The sequence below is a fragment of the Aphelocoma coerulescens genome, chromosome 2 (assembly GCF_041296385.1).
Source record: "Aphelocoma coerulescens isolate FSJ_1873_10779 chromosome 2, UR_Acoe_1.0, whole genome shotgun sequence".
Lineage (NCBI taxonomy): Eukaryota > Metazoa > Chordata > Aves > Passeriformes > Corvidae > Aphelocoma > Aphelocoma coerulescens.
In genome coordinates this window covers 55257188-55278467 of record NC_091015.1, presented here as the reverse complement: position 1 = coordinate 55278467, position 21280 = coordinate 55257188, and the positions used below count along the sequence as shown (strand labels likewise).

The 21280-nt window shown below is 35.6% G+C and overlaps 1 protein-coding gene across 17 annotated transcripts in view; it reads right to left on the bottom strand.

The window, feature by feature from the left end:
* BBS9 (Bardet-Biedl syndrome 9) overlaps nucleotides 1–21280 on the bottom strand; it is a 288845-nt gene that overhangs the window by 190506 nt on the left and 77059 nt on the right. For 15 of the 17 annotated variants that reach the window (XR_011149049.1, XM_069007583.1, XM_069007584.1 and 12 more), the window contains one exon: nucleotides 20708–20860. Coding sequence is in view for 16 of the 17 variants with exons in the window: in XM_069007583.1 (XP_068863684.1) it covers nucleotides 20708–20860 (153 nt within the window). In the remaining variant the exon portion in view is untranslated. Of the gene's footprint in view, nucleotides 1–2096; nucleotides 2471–20095; nucleotides 20282–20707; nucleotides 20861–21280 lie in introns of those variants that run through there. The other 2 variants (XM_069007590.1, XM_069007591.1) reach the window with 2 other exon arrangements.

Below are 21280 nucleotides of genomic sequence, written 5' to 3'. Positions count from 1 at the left end.
ATGAAAGTCTATTTTGTAAAAACTATGGTAAAATCAAAGAAAATATATAAGCTTTTATGGAAATACTAACCTACCCAGATTTTCTATATTAAATCTACTCAACATCTCACACACACAATTTTACTGTAATTAAGACTTGACAACACTGCTGTAAATAACGAGTTTTCTCTACTTCATGCTCATTTGAGCTCTGAAAGGTCAGTGTTTTCTTGACATAAGTTCCAACATGCACATTTCCTTCTCAGAGAAACAGAAAAAGATCTGCATAAGACAAGTATCTTTCAGAACATGTGGAGCCTGTTAAAGAATGCTTGCCTAGTTATTCTCCAAAAGGCTGAGAAAGTCCTTTCCCCAGCTTCAATAAAGACCATAGTACAATCCTGCTTCTTGGAATAAGCACACATTTTAAACCAAAAATAATCACCCTCCCCCATCATCACCGTTTAAAAGCAAAACTTTTGGTTTCTATTCCTTTGGTGTACTCCTCCTTGGCTAATGAATTTTGTCCCTCAAGCTGTCTGTCTTCTTTGTTTCATCTTATTTCTTCCTTAAAATCTAGAGACTCTTTGCCACCCCCATCTCATCTTTATAAGAACTGTGGGTCTGGTTGATACGTGAGCATCCAATTTTCCCAACCTTTGTTCAGGCTCTCCCTGTGTCCAAAGATAAAAATCCAAAGAAATACAGTTTCACAGATCCCAACCATTTCTCCTTCATGACGTATCTACCTTAAAGCATGGGATTTTTTTTTTTTTTAAGTATTCATGCCAAGAAGAGAATGCTTCCTTGTTTATGCAGCTGTTTCAAAAAATGAAAACATTTGAGAAAAAAAATTCTTCAAACTTTTAATTTTATTTTCTTTTTATTCCACATCATAAGGAAGGAACTACAATATTTTTAAAATAAATTTTCATTCACCTGTCTGGAGCTTTCAATTTATTATGACCTAGATTCTCAGAAAAGTCTATTTCAGAACAAAAAAAACCCAAACCGTAAGTATTCACCCAAGCACACCAGGCCCAAATCAGTCAGTCAATGAGGAGATTATCATTGAATCTGATGCATGTTGGGCTGGGCCTATTGCACATGAAAAAAAGTTCCTGTACTAAATGACAAAGAAGCAAATATTAAAGATATAAATGAAAAGCTTCTTTTTTTGTACTAGCATTAGGCAGACCTTCAGTAATCTTAACCATGATAAGCAGTTGGATTTGGCACATATTTAAATCAGCTCTACACAGAACAATTTACACAATCAAAATTGTACCCATAGGATCACACATGTGAACCAAAACACCAGACTTTTTTATTTGAAGGCTGTTTTTAACAGCAAGCTGCTCTTGCTGTTTTTTCAATGTGATGGGTTTAGTCATTTTGCTCTTCTAAAGGCATTAGCTACCAGGAAAACAAATATATAATACAAGAACCAAAAATAACCAGTTCTGATATACTTTCTGCCTTTCACAGTTTGGTTTTATAGGTCTACAGTACACTTTCAATTCTCATTTCTTTGGAGGGAGGAAGGGGAACAAAGTCTGAGTAGTATCAAGGTGCTACAGTTCATTCTGTCTTGTCACTAAATGTGAAATGGGATCTCAACCACAGCAGAATTTGCTGTACAAAGACTTCATACAAGATTACCACTGCAGAATTCAGCATAATGTTGGCATTGCTAATGGGATGAAACTAGAACAGTATGAATAATACATTACACACACCAATCAATGTTACACTGTAAAGGGCTGATGGAAAATAAATACTCTTCATGAACACCAAGGAAGAACTTCCAAACAGAAATATTTTATCATTATTCATTTATTATCTTTACTAGATGAAAAAAAATCAACTGAGTGACAAAAGTGTAAAAGCAGCATAAATGTTGTTCTCTCTTTACCAAATATTTATTATTTCTTTGAAGCATGACTAGCTTCTGTACTTCCTGGAATTCTTCCCCTCCCCCTGTTTTCCTTCCCAACCACAACACATAAAATCTAAATAAATGCCCAATCCTGCTCTAAATAATTTCTATGCCTCTACAAGTGATTTGGATTTAAAAACTAAGATGAAGTTTTATGTGTAAAAATAATTTGCCTCATTTTGTCTGAAAGTTCCAAATTCTCTTCCTCTCTTCAGTGTCACTCATCTTTTCTCTCAAGTACAATCTCTACTACATTCCTCTGACCTTCAGTCTTACTAAACTCTTATTTTCTTACCCAAAAGTAACAACCTTTCACACATATGTACCTCCCCTGAGTTAAGATTCGATCTCTGTTAGTCTCACTAGCACTGAGAACTATAGGTAGAAGATGCTCTCGTACACAATACCTTACTTCAAAATTGTTAGCACCCACCTCTCCTGAGGGCTTCACAAATCTATCCAAGGTTCAGTTCTCCTTCTCTATTGCCCCACAACCTTCAAGAACAGTCAGACTCTGTGCAGATCATAAATACCCCCTGCTAGTTGCAGTGCCTGGAAAAGTAAAAAGAAGGCTGCAAAGGTCCTCATCTCATGATAACAAAGACATCTCTGTATTCCAGGGCCTTGAAACTCTCCTCTTTCCCTGCATGCTATATGCTATAGCATATAGTTCATATGCTATGGTCAATCCAGGGACATATAGTTTGTATCATTATTGAATGAAAAAAACACAGGCACATTATATTCTCTTCAGGTTATCACTCCACCCTTCTCTTTTCCTATGTCAAAAAAAAAAAAAAACAAACAGTAAACATGCTCTCTTTAGATATTTTCTTAGAACATTCTTCCCACTTGCTCAACTTTTGAAATCTTCATTTCACTTACACAAAGTGGTTCTCAAAGACTAAAGACTTCATCATATATTAATTTCAGAACCACACTACCGAATTCCATCATGATAATTATCAAGGGGTAATTATGATCCCAAAGACTCCTCAACACAAAAGGCTTTTATTACTATCTTCAGTTTCATTACATTATTATTGTTGCTGTTATCATATCTTTTCAATGATACATCTGTATCAGCCACTTGTAAACTCTGCAAGTTTTTCAAACTGTGATTTCATATCTACAAGTGGTTTTCCTAGCAGAATTCATGAATCAACCAGCACCTAAAGATAAAAATGAAAACTACCAACACAAAGTCCATTCTGCTGGCAGATATGCAGATGAGCCTGCCAGAAGGCAAAGTCAGAGGCCAGCTCGTGACTGCAGTCAGTGCCGATTTAAAATATTCATTTTTATAGTATTAAAGCAATGCTTCTGTAAAACCATGAGATGTTTTTTGTCTGCATTCAAATGCTTTATTTTGTATCTTCCCTCCTTTCCAAATTCCAAACAGTTGGAAAGTGAAAAAGAAGAAAAAATCCACCAGTGTGAAGGTACCCATTATGCTACAAAAAGAAAGAGAAATACTGTATTAGACTGTACAGTATTTGAGGCAATGATTGGTAATTTAAGTTTGGACTGCCCGCAGAGAAAGGTTCCAACTTGAGTATGGCCACAGTGTGCTACCACAAAAGAAATGTTAAGAGTAAAAGAATACTGCAGGCCAGGCCTAAAATTAGTCATTGCCACATGTCCCACTATTTGGAGAGAATTTTAAATTTTTCTTCGTGATCCTTATGGCCTGTATTTGTTGACCACTTTTTCTTTAGTTTACCAAAACTAACAATGTGCTTTATAAAATTAAGTATTACTTTCACAGGAATAATGGCCATTCTGACAATCACATTTTCTCTTTAGTGAGTGATTCTCAAATATATTCCCCTTTGTCTTCTTGTAAATTAAATCTTTACAAAGCTAAGGCCAGAAAAATACCAGATAAGCTTTGCACCATTCTTGCTCTGTTAAGTTCTTCTGGTATGGGAAAGGTCAGTAACTAATTCCCTTCAGACTACAGGCTGAGACAGATCCAAAAATTTAAACAAAAAGCAGTACTAAAAGCCAGTAAATGAACAAGATTCATCTTATTGTGTAACAGCTTTCCTAAATACCTCCATGTTATCATTCTGGCCCTTACCTTACCCAAGGATAGTATATCTGTTAAATTCAAAACTTGTTTAGGATTTGGTGAACTGAAATGGCAAGATCTTCAGGGAAAGAAAAAAAAAAAAAAACAAACTTTATTCTGTGCTTGCAGAACATGCAATACACTGGATGCCTTGAGACTAACTGGAGTGTTTAGGTACTCCAAAAATTTAATTACTTCACACTGTATTGAACAACCTGATCAGAAACAAACACAGGAATTTTCAAATTTAACAGAACCTTTTTTTTACTGCCATCAGAGAGATCCAAAGTCACAGTAGAAGAAAATCATTCAGCATATCTCAGAGGTTGTTACCAACAGCTCCTAGAGCCAGAGGACACGGGAAAATTGGGGAACTGTTGGTTGAAGCAGACAAATGTTGGGATAGCCTCCTAAAAGCCTGATATGATTTCTCTCCAAACAAAGATCCCTGCCCCTTCAGCACAACAACATTAGTTTCTCCATACACTACTTCCCCCACTGTGCCCTGGGGAATTGTCCTCATCTGACCAGAGAGGAGGACAGGGAAGGGACTGGTGCAACAAGCAACATCCTGCACTTCTACTGGGCAACAGTGTCAGGGAAGGGCCACTGGTGGCAAGAGGGGAAGGGGACCTGCTGATAGATGGAACAGCAAACTGGAGGGGTGATGGGTCACCAGTGCCCACAAACTACTGGATAGGGATCCCAGCAGACTCACTCATCCTCAGTCTCTCATTTGACCTGCTCATGTTGATTAATGAGCTGAGAATGAACTCTCTGGGAACAGCTCCCACTTTAACTTTGGCAGTGCAAGGCATTTTGAAACCCAGGATCAGGAGGACCAGGGGATCAGGCTGCAACCCAAACAGTGAAAACATAAGTCTGCTTAGGGCTCTAAATCCAGATTCTGACATGGGAACAACACAAGAAACTATTAGTAAAAAACTATGGCTCGATTCAAATTATATGAATTTTAATAGATGGGTTAGGGAAAACCACTTTCCTTTGAGATTTCTTTAGAAATATTTTATACATCCATTTCAATTTTCAATTTCTGAATATACATATTTAGCTAAGAAAATACTGAATATATGTAGCTCTTAAACTCATCAACATGTTTTCAGGCTAAATTTCTTCTTTTCAGTTTCTGAAAACTACTACTGGGTCCAGTGTTACAAAAAATCTATACTTCTAGGTATTGTCTTCACTTCTTTTATATTGCTGCTATCCAGCAAAGCTATGCCTATATGAAGAAAAAGCATCTCTAAGTGAGTTTAGACATGCAGACCCATAAGGCACATGTAAGAATCCTTTTGCATCATTGGGAATTTCCCTCAGGACTTCTAGAAGACTGACTCAAATTGTATTATCCAGATAGCTGTATTTGCATACTACTCTTATTTACATTTTGGAGGGTCACAGCAGCATATAATCTTTTCTTAATGGGGTCAATAAAGGCTAAAAAAAATGTTATGGCGAAACAAAGGCCAAAAACATTAGACTTGAAAACTTCTAAATTATGCAGAAAAAAAAAAAAAAAGGCAAACACCAAAAACCAGCAAAGAAACAAATATTAGTAGCTAAAATTATAAAAGACAGGGGAGGCTAATAGTTTAAATATGGGGAAGAAGGAAAGAATCCTGAATTGTAGTCTCAACTCTTCCACCAGATTGCAGTCCAGCCTCAGAAAAAGTACTTACCAGTAGCATTTAGCTACCTACTGTTCAAAGTTCTGCTCTATTTATCAGGCATGTTTGAGAGATCTTAGACTTTACTTAATTATATATTAACAGTTCTTTAATGATTATTTTCCTAGTAAACTCTATCAATGTTTCAGAAGGAAAAATAGCAGAAAGAATTTGCTAAACTGCAGTTTTCTTATATATTTCCTCCATAATTTCATATTTTATGCATGATGAGCTCCTTGTCTAAGTTGTTCTTTTACAACATACCAACTCTTGACAGGAAAGCCAATCATATTTACAATATTTGTCTTTTGCTGCACTCTGCTGGAACAATTCATTTTTCCACTGAAAGCAAATCCGTTCCATACACAATGCAAAAGTTAATAAAAGAGAGAGGCAAAAATATGGGAAATTTATTTCTTGTAAAAAGTGTACTCTTTTGAAGCACGCATATGGTTAAACCAGAATTTAGACATTTAAAGTCATATTTAGTTGGCCTAATAAAGTGGCCCCTATTTTCAATGTTACAGCATCTGAAACAGTCCTAGATAGAACAGAATTAAAGAGGGCTCCCTACTGTTCAGAATAAAGCTACAATAAATTAAGTGCCTCAATAAGGCACAGAAAAGCCTCTTGAAACAGATTGGAAGAGTCTGGATTTGCAAATGCATCATTTTACCTATCCTTCACCTGATACACAGTCTATTTTGAAAAAGCAACATATGCACAGATACCTAGCCCCCTCTGTTTGATCCATGACCAAAATACAAAAAAAAATTGAGACAACGTAGGTTATTATAACATTCACAGAAAATGAGACAAGACTTTGACTCTCTTCTAAAAACATCCTGCAATTTCTTTTATGAAATGTTAAAATTCAGTTGCATTTTTTTCATTACAAAAAAAATGAACAAACTTACCTGGGATAGAGAACAGACCCCAGCTTGTGCTAACAGTCAGAGCTATTAACTCCCATGATAATTCATTCTGACTGAGGATCTGCTCCAGAACCACCAAAACATGCTACACAAATTAAATGTGACCTCCTATTAGAAAAATGCACCTGCGATCAAAATAAAGTGTTCTGATTTTTTTCTTTCCTCCCCCTGCCTCTCCCCTGCCCTCTCCCCAGAGAGTAAAAACTCCTTTGCAGTGGCTATTAACTTCCAAAAAAATATATTTTTTTTCTAAAGGGGAAGTAAATATCACAGATGCAACTGAACAGAAATATCACAGGAGTATTCTTTCAGTCTTCCAAGGGCAGTGAGGAAAAGCTTTCACTTTTAGACCTGTCTTGCAAACACAGATGTTAGCACCAGTCCCAGAACACAAAGCATGCTTTTCAATTTTTACTAATACCTGCTATAATTGTATCTTGGCCTTTTTGCTAGTAAAGAAAATTAAGGAATGAACATTCTTAATGCTTTATAATCCACATAAATCTCAAAAACTCTTCTCAGGGAAGGGTTTCCACAGAGGTTTTTATTCTTTTGCAAAAAAAAAAAAAAAAAAAAAAAAAAAAAAAAAAGAAAGAAAAAAAAAAAAGAAAAAAAAAAACCAGGACTTCTTAAGGAGTCGCTGTCCTTCCAGATTGACTTGCTGAATTCAAACCCAAGAATAAATACAGACAACAAGCAATAAATCACTCAAACCTTTGCATGAATAGTGAAGTAATCATTTCATAGCTTATGGATACAGAACATATAAACAGTGACACAAAAACAACACACAAAAAGAAGTTTTCAGAGAAACTATCTACTCCAAAGGTTGAAGTACCTAGTCTAAAATTGGACAAGCCAAGCAGTTTCCCTATAAATGCACTGCTGGTATTCCCCCTACCATTTAACTTTTTTTTGAGAAAAAGTTTAACACATTTCAGGAATTAAAACTGATTTTCACAGGAAATAAAATATTCACTAGAGGGCAAATGTTTATCTGCTCCATAGATGGGTTTCCCTAAGAATCAAAAACACATTAACAAGATGAAGATTTGCATCAATGTGTTTTTCTCCATTTGCCTCTGTTGCCTTTGTATTAGAACCATACAGATAAATGGAGAGTTATCCTTCAAACTATAACTGTGCCAGTCTGCACTTTTTAACCTGTAATGTAACAAAACATATGGGAAGAATGGGCAAAGGAACTTTTTGGAGACACTGGCTTCCAAAAGCAAATGGACAGTGCAGACAACAAGTTAATAACTAGATAAGGAGAGCAGTAGTTAGGTACTGGGTAGGAATCAAGCCAGATAGACAAATCTGTTGTAAACAAGCTTCCATTACTGTGGATCTTGAGGGGAAAAAGAAAAAAAAAAAAGAAAAAAAAAAAGTAAAATAGGAAATTAAACAGGATACCTTTGCATATGACAGGGAGTTTAACACTATGGAATTCTAACTAATCGCAATTATAAATTATCATCTCTTCACATGGTTTTATACAAATGAAAAAGCAGCAAAAGACAAACAAAAAAAAAAAGAGCAAAAATACATGGATGTAAATGAAATTCTTAAGATTAAGGCATCCTGCAAGCTGTTAATAACTTCTGCAGTTTAATTTCTGCATCCAATTAAAAGACCAAAGAGAAGTGATCTTTAAATTTGTCAGAAAAGACAACTCAGCAGATGTTTTAATGAATAATATTCCTTGTGATTCTGACCAAACAATACAGCCTTCCTCCCAAAAGGAGGTAAAAGTCTGGAATATAGCTATTAGTAGCCAACAAGTAATCGGTTTCATATTTGTTTCCATAATAAAAACAGTAATTTACTTATACCTATTTGCTTGTAAAAGTTAAAAGGAATAAATGTAACTAGAAGACATAGACCATGTTGAAACGTAACAGTCTTTTTCAAAATAGTTACTTTAAGACAAACTTTCAATTACCTATTGAAATGCAACAGACAGCTAACGAAATGCTCATTAAGGAGATATCAAAAAATAAGGAAAATGCAAAAAAGTAAAGCACATGAAGCACGTAATTTCTCAAAACTCTGAAATCCTAAACACATTACAACTGAGGCAAGGGCTACTGTTTTCTTTAACATGACAAATCTATTTAGGTAGCAAATATTTAACCAGTAGCTAGAGGTTGCTCTTTAAGTACTAAATAATGAGATGTAATTAAGGTAGCAAAGGCAAAAGGTTACTAATTTAGAGCATTTCTATGGAGTAGTGTTTAAATTATAGGTTTTATACAAAACGCATGGGCCAGTGCACAAGAAAAAAAATCCAATTTTAATGGAATGCAGAACAAATTAACATTTTAACATTATAATACTACTCAATTGTATAATGGGATTTTGCTAAGTGTCACAGAACAGAAAATAAAAGTAACACTCCAAGGTATGCTTGTTAACCTCTTCAAGCTAAATATATTACAAGCCTACTGACAGCAGTAAATAGACTCATTGTAACATGAAAGACTCTGAATTCAAAGGCCTTTAATAGGTGTTGTTTTTTCTAAGTAGACTGGCCTTAAGAGTATAAACAGTGAACAAGATAAAAATTATGTTATCCATTCCAAATACTTTCAAATTTCCTAAAGGGAAATGGAATGATTCCTTTAAAAATACCATTTAAAAAAATCCAATTCCTCTGATATATAATGCCTTTTTCCATACTTCTCCTTCCCATATTACAGGAATTTAACTGGCAAGTATAGCCTTCAGCAGCCATACATACAGTTTTCTAGGCTCACCAAAAGGCTTTCTGGAAAAAGAAGGATTACAGTTGTTATGGTCAAACTCTGTCACCTCAACATTTCAGCGTCCTTGTTGTCCATCCAAAAAGAAATTCAAGCAAACACTTGATTTTAAGATATCTAAATAACACTAAGTCTGTATCCAAAACAAATTGCCAATATTAAACCAAGAAACTGGAAGCCACAAAACTTTGTCAAAGAACTCAAGGCAAGCAGAAGGGGCAGAACATTCTATTTAATAAAAGCCTAAAAATATTATGTCTGTAGTTATGATACTCATCATTACTGTCTTCTTCGTTCCTGACTTCTGAACCCCAGAGTTCATTATGCCAAATTTTCCTGCATTAACCGACTTTCCCCTTTTTGTACTGGTTTAAACTAGCCACAACAGAATAATTAAAGGCTTCACAATGTAGAAATACTTACTCTGTAGAAGTTAGTAGTTAAGCACAACTGAGACATAAAACAGACCTGTTGAGATGCCAACTGGCAAGAAGAAATGGAGAAGAAAGTTCTTTTCCCTTTTGTTTTTGTCAGTTTACAGATTTAACCAACAGTTTAATTCCAACATAAACTGTACCTTTTATTAAAAAGATCTAAACTGGGAGAATGACCACACAAGTTACATGTTTCTGCAGAAAGGTAGCAGCTAAAGCAGCAGCTCTGACCTGACTGCAGGGGACACACACAGAAGGAAACAGATTTTTATTTTTTATTGATAAATCACCTATACTACTTTTTCATATTTTCTTTCTTCAGGAATCCACAGTCTACTACTATACTGCCTCTGATAAGTAATACCAAGCAGAATCTTAACTGAGCTGATCAGGAGTGTGCAAAGCAGGGGACTGATAATGCGAGGTCTTATTTCCACCTCTGACATTGGCCTATACAAGTCATTTTGGGCCAGCCATCACCAGTGACTAAATTAAATGTCACACCTGCAAGACTACCCAGAAACAACAGAACAGTAATTTAGATGCTCATTCTCTATATGGTAATGGAAATAAGTAGTTTTACTTCAGTCTGTACAACATTTTCAGCTTAAGTTTGCAGACAAAATAGCTCCCTATTACTGGGTTTACAGTACAGTTACAACAGTAACCAAATCCACTTCAATATCCAACTTATACCAACATCTGCAGGCATTAGAAGAGTAAATAATTTAGTTAATTTGGCCACCAAATACTTCTTTTCTCTATGGTTTTCAGTTTTGTTTTGGGGGAGGGAGGTTTTTTTTGTTTGGTTTTAAATCAGAGTTTGGCATTAAATGCTATTGAATCACATTAATTATGTAGCTCTCCCCCTAAGTATTTATTGTTGGTATAATGAACGTATACATTAACACAAATCAAGGCATTTCACTGAATCCAAGTGTTAAAGTCTGTGAAATATTTACTCTGTGTGAATTTGAAACCAACATATAGTTGCCATCCATCCACAATGCAAAACTGTCACCTACTGTATATCAAAGAAATAAGTTTTACTTATCATGACTTTACAGCAGAAATTGATCTAGTTCAATGTTATTTCAGCTATCTGAAGGTACTGCACCCATATACACACTGGTAAAACAAGTACAGTAGCCACCCAAAAGCAAACTAGTGAAATTACATCACAACCCACCAAAAATGCTCTTAGTACTTCATGAAGAAATAACCAAAATGGATAACAATGTAATAGTAATTTAATGCATCATAGCTGGACTATTCAATTAGAATGAGAAATTTCACAAACGTCATGTATAAAAACTCCCAAAGTAAACACTGTGACTTCTACCAGATATGATCACTAGTTCTTAGCTATATATTTTTTATGCCTCAAATGCTTCCACACTACATAATTACAGGGCTGACACAGAAAACTTTCTAGGGAGCACAAAATAAGAGTGTTTCCCTCCTTCCATGAGGATGGTATCAATTTTTCTATTCAAGTTTTGATTACACTACTGCGTAGCACTTCCTCCCTTGCCTATGGAGTACACTTATCCCAGTGAAAGAGACTGCCAATGATTTAAACTTCAACAAGGGTATCCAATAATTCAGATTATCAGATATGACATTTCTTTCAAAGAAATAAAACTTATCAGTATTCCTGTCTTTGGGGAATTGTAGCCAACTGGTTCCATTTTCATTCATTCAAATGCACACAGGCTCTTTCAGTTCCCACAGAAAGCCCTCATCCATGGTCTGGTGACCTTGTATTGGGCTGAGGATACAAGATCTACCCCTACAAAGGAATATTATTTCTTCCCCCTCAAAAAGTCATTAGCCAATGAAACAAATGTCACAAAAAGTGCCAGAGAATGTTTACATCACAAGTAATGACATAAATCACTTCCTACCGTTGCCTTTATACACCAGAGGATACAATCTGCCCATACCCCTGAGGACTGAAGCAAAGGGAATTCTTCAATAGGTCACAATGGGGCCACAGCTCTAAAGTGGGAAATGCACCCCAAGAGGAATGGGGGGAAAGAAATTAATAAAAATCACACCTCTGGTCCTTTACTGATTTGAATGGAGCAGTGGGTGTTCAAAGCTGGCTATTCATAGGTTCAAGGGGAGTAATTCAGTAGATGGGGCTGTAGGACCCAGCACAGTGTAGCTGGAACCGTCCTCTGTGGAAAATGTGAGGGACCAGACTGAATGCAGTCCAGGAGAGCCCAGTTGAGGCACTCTCTGCCATATCTACCCACACAAGAACATTTTACTTCCAATCTCTTTCTCTTGTGATGGCTGTGTTGTTTCCTGCTTTTACACGTGTCCAACTCCCTTCACCAAAAAAACCACCTTACTGACAATACGAACAATTTTACCTATTTGTCCCACAAACTGACTGACCTGTCAGAAGACTGTCCCACACTGAAGCAAGTAATTGCTACTACAGACCAAAGTACAGAAGAGTTTTGCCAGTAATCCTAATTTATGCTTCCCAAGCGCAGCTAACTACTTTCAGACATTTTTGGAATATATCTTCTAATAAAAAGGGGCTTTGATGATATTGTAAGTATTCCACTGTTAAAGTTAAATAAGTCTTAAGGAAATAGAAATATAACACTATTTGAACACCAGTAAAATTGAGAATTTTAATTATATGTAATAGCCAACAAGCTGCTTTTAGTGGCTATGAAAAAACTACATTTAGCAGAAACAGCAATAAAACAAGAGAAGTTAAATATAACTCCTCCAAGGAACAGCATATTTATTCAAGCCAAAAAGAGCTAATTTATACTATGGGTGTAGTTCCTACTGACATTATCTGGGGAAAATGACTATTACAGGAGCGGGTGTGATATATAGCCTTTGAGTCATGCATGATAAACCCTAATGGTTTTGCTTTGAGGTAAAAGTCCTTACTAATCAAGTAATGAATCATTCCCAAAATGTCAAGTTCCTGAGGCCATGTGTGTCAGAAGTGCCACTCGAGAGAGAATACTCAATCATTAATGATCACTTTTGAGATTTTTATCAACTGATTAATAAGCAAGGCAAAGAGTTAAGGGGCTCAAACAAAGAGTTAATGGACCTTTAATGACATTCCCTGTGTTTTAGTGAACAGAACATCCTGAGTTTTATTTGCCCCTGACTACAAACCACCAACGATCCAAGTGCTCCACACATTGCAAAAATGTTAAAATACTGCAAGGAACAGTACTTTGTTTTTCAAAATATCAAAAAGTTATGTTTATTTTAAAAATTGTAATGAACATACTTACTTTGTATTATACCTAATAGTGCAGTAAAATTACAGATTAGAAAATAAGAAAGTGGCTTCCTAATCAGTAGATGCAAAAGAGATAAGCAGAGAAATTAGGAGATTATATTTTTTCTGCAGTATGTTAGGTGCTGGACCTGTTAGTATCAACTACCATACAAGTAGAAATCTGGATTTCATATAGACAATACTAAAGACACCCAGGAACAACTCTGAAGACTAAAATGAAGATATGAATTATGAGTAGCTAAACACATATATGTATGTGCACATGTACATGAACACTGACATCTAAGGAAGGCAAAGGCATTTTCCATCTTTGTGCTTAAATCATTATGGAAATATCAAAGGAAGTTACTTTATCTAACAGCCTGAAACTACCAGCTCCCTTGAACAAAAAAACTGTCTGGACAGAAGTCAGCTCAATCATGTGAGTCTCCAGCCAAGAACCAGAAACAACAGTGTCAAAAATCAAATGAAAGGGTGTCATTTGATAGCTGGTGGAATCTTATTCCGAGAGCAGAGAAAAATGGAAGAAAACCAGAAGCAATGAGAAGAGAAAGGAAGCACAAATGTAGCAACGAGTTCCAAATCTCTTGCTGAACAGATGAAAATAACTTTGGACCTCCCAATCTGAGTGGCTCTCTTTTCCACACATCTGTATTCTTCATGATAACAAGAAAATTCATGTACACATTCACATAAAAATTCCTTCACAGAATTATAATGTACTGTAAGTGTCAAATACACATTCTTTCAGTAGAGGGGGAATTCAGTACCAGGAGCTGGACAAAGCTCTGAGCAGGAGAGATACAAGATCAAACCTAGAGCATATACCTAGAGACCAAAAGACAGAGCACCTGAAGTACTGCTTGGTCCAGCACCCAGCAGAAGACTAAAACAGAGCTGCAGAGAATGGTGCAGACGGTCACAGAATTGTTCCACACCAGCTGAAAGACAGGAGATGAAGAACCATCCCCACCTGGGAGCCATATAGCTACATTAGTGCAGTACTATGGGAAGGTGTATTAGTACATTTTTTTGTTTGACTTTGACACAGGTGTAAAGCCTCCAGATGGCATCACATTCACATCTAGCTGATGCTGAACACAAGTGAACCAGATGTGTGACAATAACCCCAGCAAAAGGCAAGCACTTGGACACTGGGCCAGAGCCCCATGCCTTATAGCCAGGCCCTCAGGAATAATGGTGGCTTAAATCAGCTATTGATCTGTTCTGAAAAGTGATCACAAGTGTTAGACGAGGAGAACAAAATACACTAACCTTTAGATATGCATCAACTGTTAGCTGGTTTTTATATGAAGTGCCAAAATTTCAGAGAGGAAGTCACGTGATTTGGAAGGTACAATTCGGAATCAAGTAGTTCTCTCAATAGTGTAATGATTTCCATGTGAAACTAACTCTGCCTGATAGTGTCAAATACTATAAAATGGGTAAGAACCAGCAAAAAGTATTTTAATACATAAAATAGTGCTTGACAAGGTTTCAACACTCTTGCCTAATCACAAACCACAACAAAAGAGAGACATAACATACATGATCAGCAACACTGGGTTAAAAATTCCTCCCAATTGTCTGGTTAAGTAAGATGTGCTCAGAGGGATTCTAACTCAGTTCCTTTAAGCTTTGTCCAAAATTTAGATTAATTACACATTCTGATGAAATCTCAAGAAACATAAATATTTAGTGCACTTCCCTTGGCCTTCTAAGTTTGTTCAGGGATGAAAAGATTTTCTATTTCTCCATAAATTTAGTTTTGAAAGTTTGTTGTATTACAGCTTTCTCCTTTTTTTGGAGGCTTTTCTAAAAGAATAAAAAAAAATTCAGTTAACTGTTGAACATGAGCTGCATGTTCTTTGAGCTGCAAATCTGATCTTGCATGCTTTAATTGTGTGTTGCTCTAAGTATTTTTCTTTCTTTGAAAAGAAGAATGCCATGAAGGTAGCTTTAGATTTGACTACCTAAAACATCAACTTTTAAGACCAGAACAAATCCTGTCATGTAGTACAGCTACTCAGTGTCATTCTGAAAATGACATGGGATTGAAGAGTTCCAAAAGGATCCAAACAGTTGCCAAAAAAAAAAACCAAAAAAAACACCAAAACACCAAAAACAAAAACAACAACAACAAACAAAGTAAGGACACTTCAGCATCAATCTTGTGCTGCAACATAAAACTGTGGGCCAGTCCTAAGTTTTTGCAGCTGTCATTCATAGCGCAGTTGCTTAAATTTCATCTCAAAACCATGAAAAAGTCCATCTTTCTGTTTAAATTAGACTATGTCAAAGAAACAGCTGCCTAATGAAGTTCACAAAGTTCTGAAAATATATGCACCTTTCTTCAAAACACTTCCATAAGAAAGAGGAAGGACAACTCCTGTAATGTTACTAATTAAAAGAACTGGTGCATTCATTTAAAGACATCTGGCTTCCAAATCCTTTGCAAAAATTCATTTGTTTCTTCAGAAGTCTCTACTGAATGCTCCAAGATCCCCAGCTAACATCCAGGACTGTATAGGCAAGGGACAGCTCACATCACAGACCTCAAGGAAAATGGCTACCTTTACATGTGGATAAAGTTTTCTCAGTGACAGGCAGCACGTTCCTATACAGTTTACTGCCATGTAAAGAATTAAAATGGATCCTCCTGATGGAATTGCCTTCTTTATTCTAAATGAGGAGTCACGGTGTCTCCACCTGGGAGCAATTGACAACTTCTAACAGACTGATGGTAAAATGTTCTCCAGAAGGGAGAACAGATGAGGGAAGTTACACTGAAAAAAAAAAAACCAAAAACTGTAGGAATTGTGTTATTTCCTACTACCTTAAAAGAAAAACCTATGAGCACCTCTTGAGATCAGAAAGACTATATGGAAGCTTTTCCCTTTGTTTCAAGAAGAGTTTTTAGGTGAAATATTCCCATGTGCATTTATCTCTTCAAGATGCAATTCACATACAGAACATACAAGATGCAAGACCAAGATAAGTCAAGATAAATACAAACCATGTACTAAATACAGCAGAATATTCTGGACAACTTCCAGTTGCTTACTGAGTAGGATCAGGAAATCACATTGAAAATCACCTTATTACTCCTTACAGCCAAGTATTTCTGAGTGGTTATTCAATACCAATATAAATAAGATGAACACAGAAGAATAGCTGCATTAGGAGAAGATAAAGGAAGCAAATTTTCAGCATTAATTAGTCCTGGTTAGAAAAGTGTGCTAGGTCCTTTCACTAATAGAAGATGGTTTCACATTTATAAAGTACCTGAAGAAAAAGCTAAAATGTATGACTGATCATAAAAAAAGACCCAGCTTGGAAAATACATAGTTCTTAAGACTAGATGTCTAAGGTTATGGAACTGTGCTGGCTATTTATGTCAGATTTGTTCCGGAAGTCCATTTCTAGTAATTGTCATTTCCAATGACCACACAAAATTTTACAGTAACATGAAGAGCCAGAAATCATTCAGTTCCTAAGTTTTTTTTAATTAGCAGACTGGGAGGGGAGATACACTACTTAACTATTTCTCCTGAGACAGAGGGCATCATTCAACTTCTCTGGGTAGGTGGCTGCTGCCAGTCAGCACCAACTCGTGCACTGGCTTGACAGTGCACAAGTAAGAAACTGCCAGAGTGGTGCTGGGGGCAAGGGTAAAAGATAAGATCTCATCATTAGAAAGCACAAGAAAGTCAGTGGTTTTATAGGGTGGGGATTAAGAGACCTCAGAACATGGGGAAATCTGAGCTGCTGCACAATAATGCCATCAAAGAACAGGAAGGGAACTACACTATATATGTTGGAAGTGTGAGGATATAGGGAAAACCTGTTTGTATTGCAAAATGTCAGAAAAAGCAAGACAAATCATGAAGCAATGCAAGGTAGAAGTGCTTGCTTTGTAGTTACATTCTTTTTTGTAAATTGGAACTGCTCAATCTTGTCTCAGATTCATGTTTTAAGTATTTAAAATTGGTTAAAGAACAGTTAGTGCCCCAGGAGGACTCCACCCCATATTTAAAATTCATCCTCCTCCTTCCCCAAAAGAATGTAACTGTGGTAGGCTTCCAAACAGGGTTAAACACAGCTTACAGCTAGTATTGCTTATATTCAGTAGGATAAAATCCATGTGGGTTGAAATAAGAAATTGAAGCATCTCATTTTTATGACACTTATTAATTCCAGTTTGTACCTAGAAATCCAAGTAATGTTTGCCAGAGTCAATGCATGAAAATTATGATTTCAGGGCAAGAACCTGCAGCTATTGCCAAACTATGAATATTTTTTTCTATTATGACAGAAAACACACTGCAGACATAAAAGATCACTAAACTGCACTTTCAAGCAATAACATGTCTCTAGCAGGGGAGCATTATACAAAGTACATGCTGTTTACAACAGCTACCATAAAACTTGCTGCAATCTCATTTCATATTTGAAGTCCTTTAAACTACAAAACATATATGGAATCTCAAGTACCATTCAACTGCTTTTAAATGTATCTAATTAAAATCCTTTCTTAGACCAAGTGTTAGTAGCAGGTCCAACTGCACTGCTAAACTTTTTTTAGGAGATCAAGAAATTCATAGGCATATAAATAGCATCTATTGCTAATTGATTTTTCCATTATTTTCATAGCACCTTCCTACAAATCCTCCTTAAAGATCATAAGAATAACATTTCCTATTTCAAGTGTACAAGACTACTAGCTTTCCATTTCCTTCCAGAATGGAACACCTGATGTCACTATTTGTTAACTGTTGTTAATACTCACTTCAATCTATTTAGATCTAAAATATTACTTCAGAAAGTCAAATTCTAGAAGAAAATGTTAAACAGGCCTATAAAACCAAAAGTATTCACTGATGCCTGCTTACACATTTCATTATTGTCAAGATGGAAAGTAAAGCTCAAGTTTCCTTATAAGAGACCAACCAGTAATTTTATTGGGGCACTAAATACAGCCTGCCTTGTTGGTACTGTACAAGGATTAATGCAAAAATTTACTTCATAACTAGAAATGCTTTTTACCAGGGAATACAATGCAGCTTGATTAATTTTGTCCAGTTTGACGTCTATAACTTTGACATACATTGTACATCTACCTACATACCACACAAACACAATTGTTACTTGAAGAGAAAAACTGAAAATTAACATTTACAATCTACTTTAGTTGTAAAATTTGAATCAGTTCAGAAATATGTAACAATTTGCAGGTGGGCAAAGAAACTGTACAGAACATGTTTAAGGTAGGTATTTATCACACCAAGGCAATGAAACTACATGAGTTGAATATTCATTATTTGATTTGTAGTTAAAAGGTTGTTCATAAAAACATAAAAACAGCTGTATAACTGTTCTGATGTGAGGAAATACAGGCACCAATAAGAGGTATCTTTATATCCCTGTGGATTTGCAGAGGTTTTATTACTAAAGCGTCAATTAAAAAAAAAAAAACCACTACACCATAATAGTTATTCTACTAAGAATGTAATTCATACAGTGCCCAATTCCTGGAGATTCTGTGTTAAAAAGACTAATAAAATCACACACTCACTAACTGAAAACCCCTTTCTGTTCTAGATGAAAAGGTTTGGAATACCCTACAAAACCAAAATACAGACATTTCCCTTCTGAGTACAAAACACAATGTAAAAAGTAACAAAACCATGCTTAGCTTTGTACATAACAATTACTTTAGTGAAAAATGAGAGATTAAAACAAGGCAATTTTTTCTCAATATAAAAATATTTAACATAAGAGAGGAGATGGGATTTTCAGATGATTATTAAGAAAATAAAAGGCATATTTACTTCAATGTCAAAAAGCTACATGCTTAAAAGATTTTTTGGACTGAGACTTCATTCTGCTCATATTTACCCAGCCTCATTATTCCTTTTCAGAAAACACATTTATCATATTTTGAATACCTCAACTATTTGCATTAAACATACTTGTTCAAATAAAGACAGAATACGATACTGAATTTTAAAAATACAAAGTCTTTTCTAGTACAGAAAATGCAACATTGGGCAATTTCATTTCATCCTCACAGAAGAGTCAATATTAAACCCTACCACAGCTCTCACTTTCAAAACAACACATGCAGCACTGAGGTATCTATGGCAATCACCATTTTACTACACTTTGTTTATAGTAACGATAACAACATTTCTTTGTTGGAAGGGGATTCCCACAAAGAAAAGAAATTACAAAGGAAATCTACCAAGAAATCTACCAAGTTTAAACAATTATGAAAATATGTAAACATTTGTTCTTTGAAAAGAAATCTTTTTCCTCATTCTTCCTTCAACTACACCCATTCCAATTCAAAAAGCCTACAACGGCAATGTTAAGAAAAGCACCCACCTAATGTTGGTTTGACAGACATTAAAAAATAAGCTTTGGCAATATGCATCTATTTCAACAACCTGACTTTTGCCATATTCTCAGAATTCAGCTTTCAAATCAACTGCATAAGAAAACTGTCAAGCACATCCTGGTTGTTCAAGTTTAAAGCAGAAACTTCTACAAAGCAAAAGCAGACCCAAGAAATTCACTTACATTAATTTTTCAGGCTCATTTAGTCATGCCATTTCAAAGCATTAAAGAATAACCCATCTACCATAATACCTAGTATTTATTAAAACAACCTGAAAATCCCCACCTTCAAACTTAAATCATCCCATGTGAACTCAGCAAAGAGTGGAATGTTACTGTGAACTCAGTACAGACTGGAATAAAAGCAAATCTGACTTACATGTAAGCATACATGGAAAGAGTTTTCTCCAACTTAAAGAAACGTTTTCTTAGATGAAACAGTAGGGGGAAATGGGGAAATACTTTTCCTTAACACCTTTGGATTCTAGTTGTTGTGATATACAACACTGGACAAAGGTAAGTCTTTTATCCAGTAAGGACTCTAATTGTGACTCAGCTTGTCAAACAAGGCACGTCAGAAAGTAAAATCAGATCCTCCAAAATAAAAGCACAAAAAAGCACATACAATAACTTTTTAATAAAGGGGACATATCATGAAAAAGTCATTCTAAAGCAATGCAGAGCTGAGGCAGGAAGAAAAACTAGTTTATTCTTTGTCCAGCATGGGGATGCTTTGGGAAGGATTTTTTTTAACACTGTTCTTCTGCAGCTATCACATTCTGAAATGATTAGAACATAAATCCCCATAGGAAGGACATGGTCAGTCTCAGACAATTTTGTTGTGAATGTTACACCAGCCAAACCATTCCACCAGTTTACAGTGTACCATAAAATATTTACACAAGCTATGAACTATAAAATATTTTCACATGAACTATAAAATATTTACACTATCAACATCAGTTAGGAAAGAATGATGTGCTGTCAAGCTGGTATGACCCGGGAGTAAAGATTTTGTGGTCACAGATTAAATAAAACTATTGCAAATCATCTGGAAAGTTACAGGGACTATTAGGTTAAACAAATTACTGCTTCCTGGTCTCTTGGATGGTAAATGTAACCAGGAAAGCATAGCTTATATGCTTTAAGCTAGGTTTTACCAACAAGATAAAGAAAGGCTAGGCTCATAATCAAACTGTACTGACCTCTCTGAATGTTCCTTCTAGCAAGGTGTCCAGATGTTGAAGGGGAGCTGGAGTTTTGTCTTTGAATCGTGTCAGCAGTCGCCGCTCAATAGCTCGAAACTGTACAGCCCTTTCAGATAACAGCTCCTGAAACTTCTCAGCATTCAAACGTAGCTGCAATTTAAGGGTTTTCAAGAATTCAGGTTAAGGGTCATATACATTTATGTATGCACATTCCAAATGAAATGGGAGAAGGATAGGAAAATTTTTGAGACAGAGTGTAATACTCAAATATGATGTCATTTATGCCAGTTTCATACTTCCCACTCCTTGTAGAGCTTAACACTTTCAAGAATTATCATTTGCCACTGAAATCAAAACTAATTGTCAACAGCCATAATAACCTCTGAAATACATAAATATCTCATCAAGAAGCCTATGAACAAGAATGAAATTTCGCTACCAAGACATGAAGGCTTCTTCTTGATTTGGTGTGCTATTTATGACACATGTACAGTGTATTGGACTTGATATTCATTGCAGTAGAAGGTAAATGGTTATTCCCTTAGCATGAATAGAAGTACTGAATTCTGT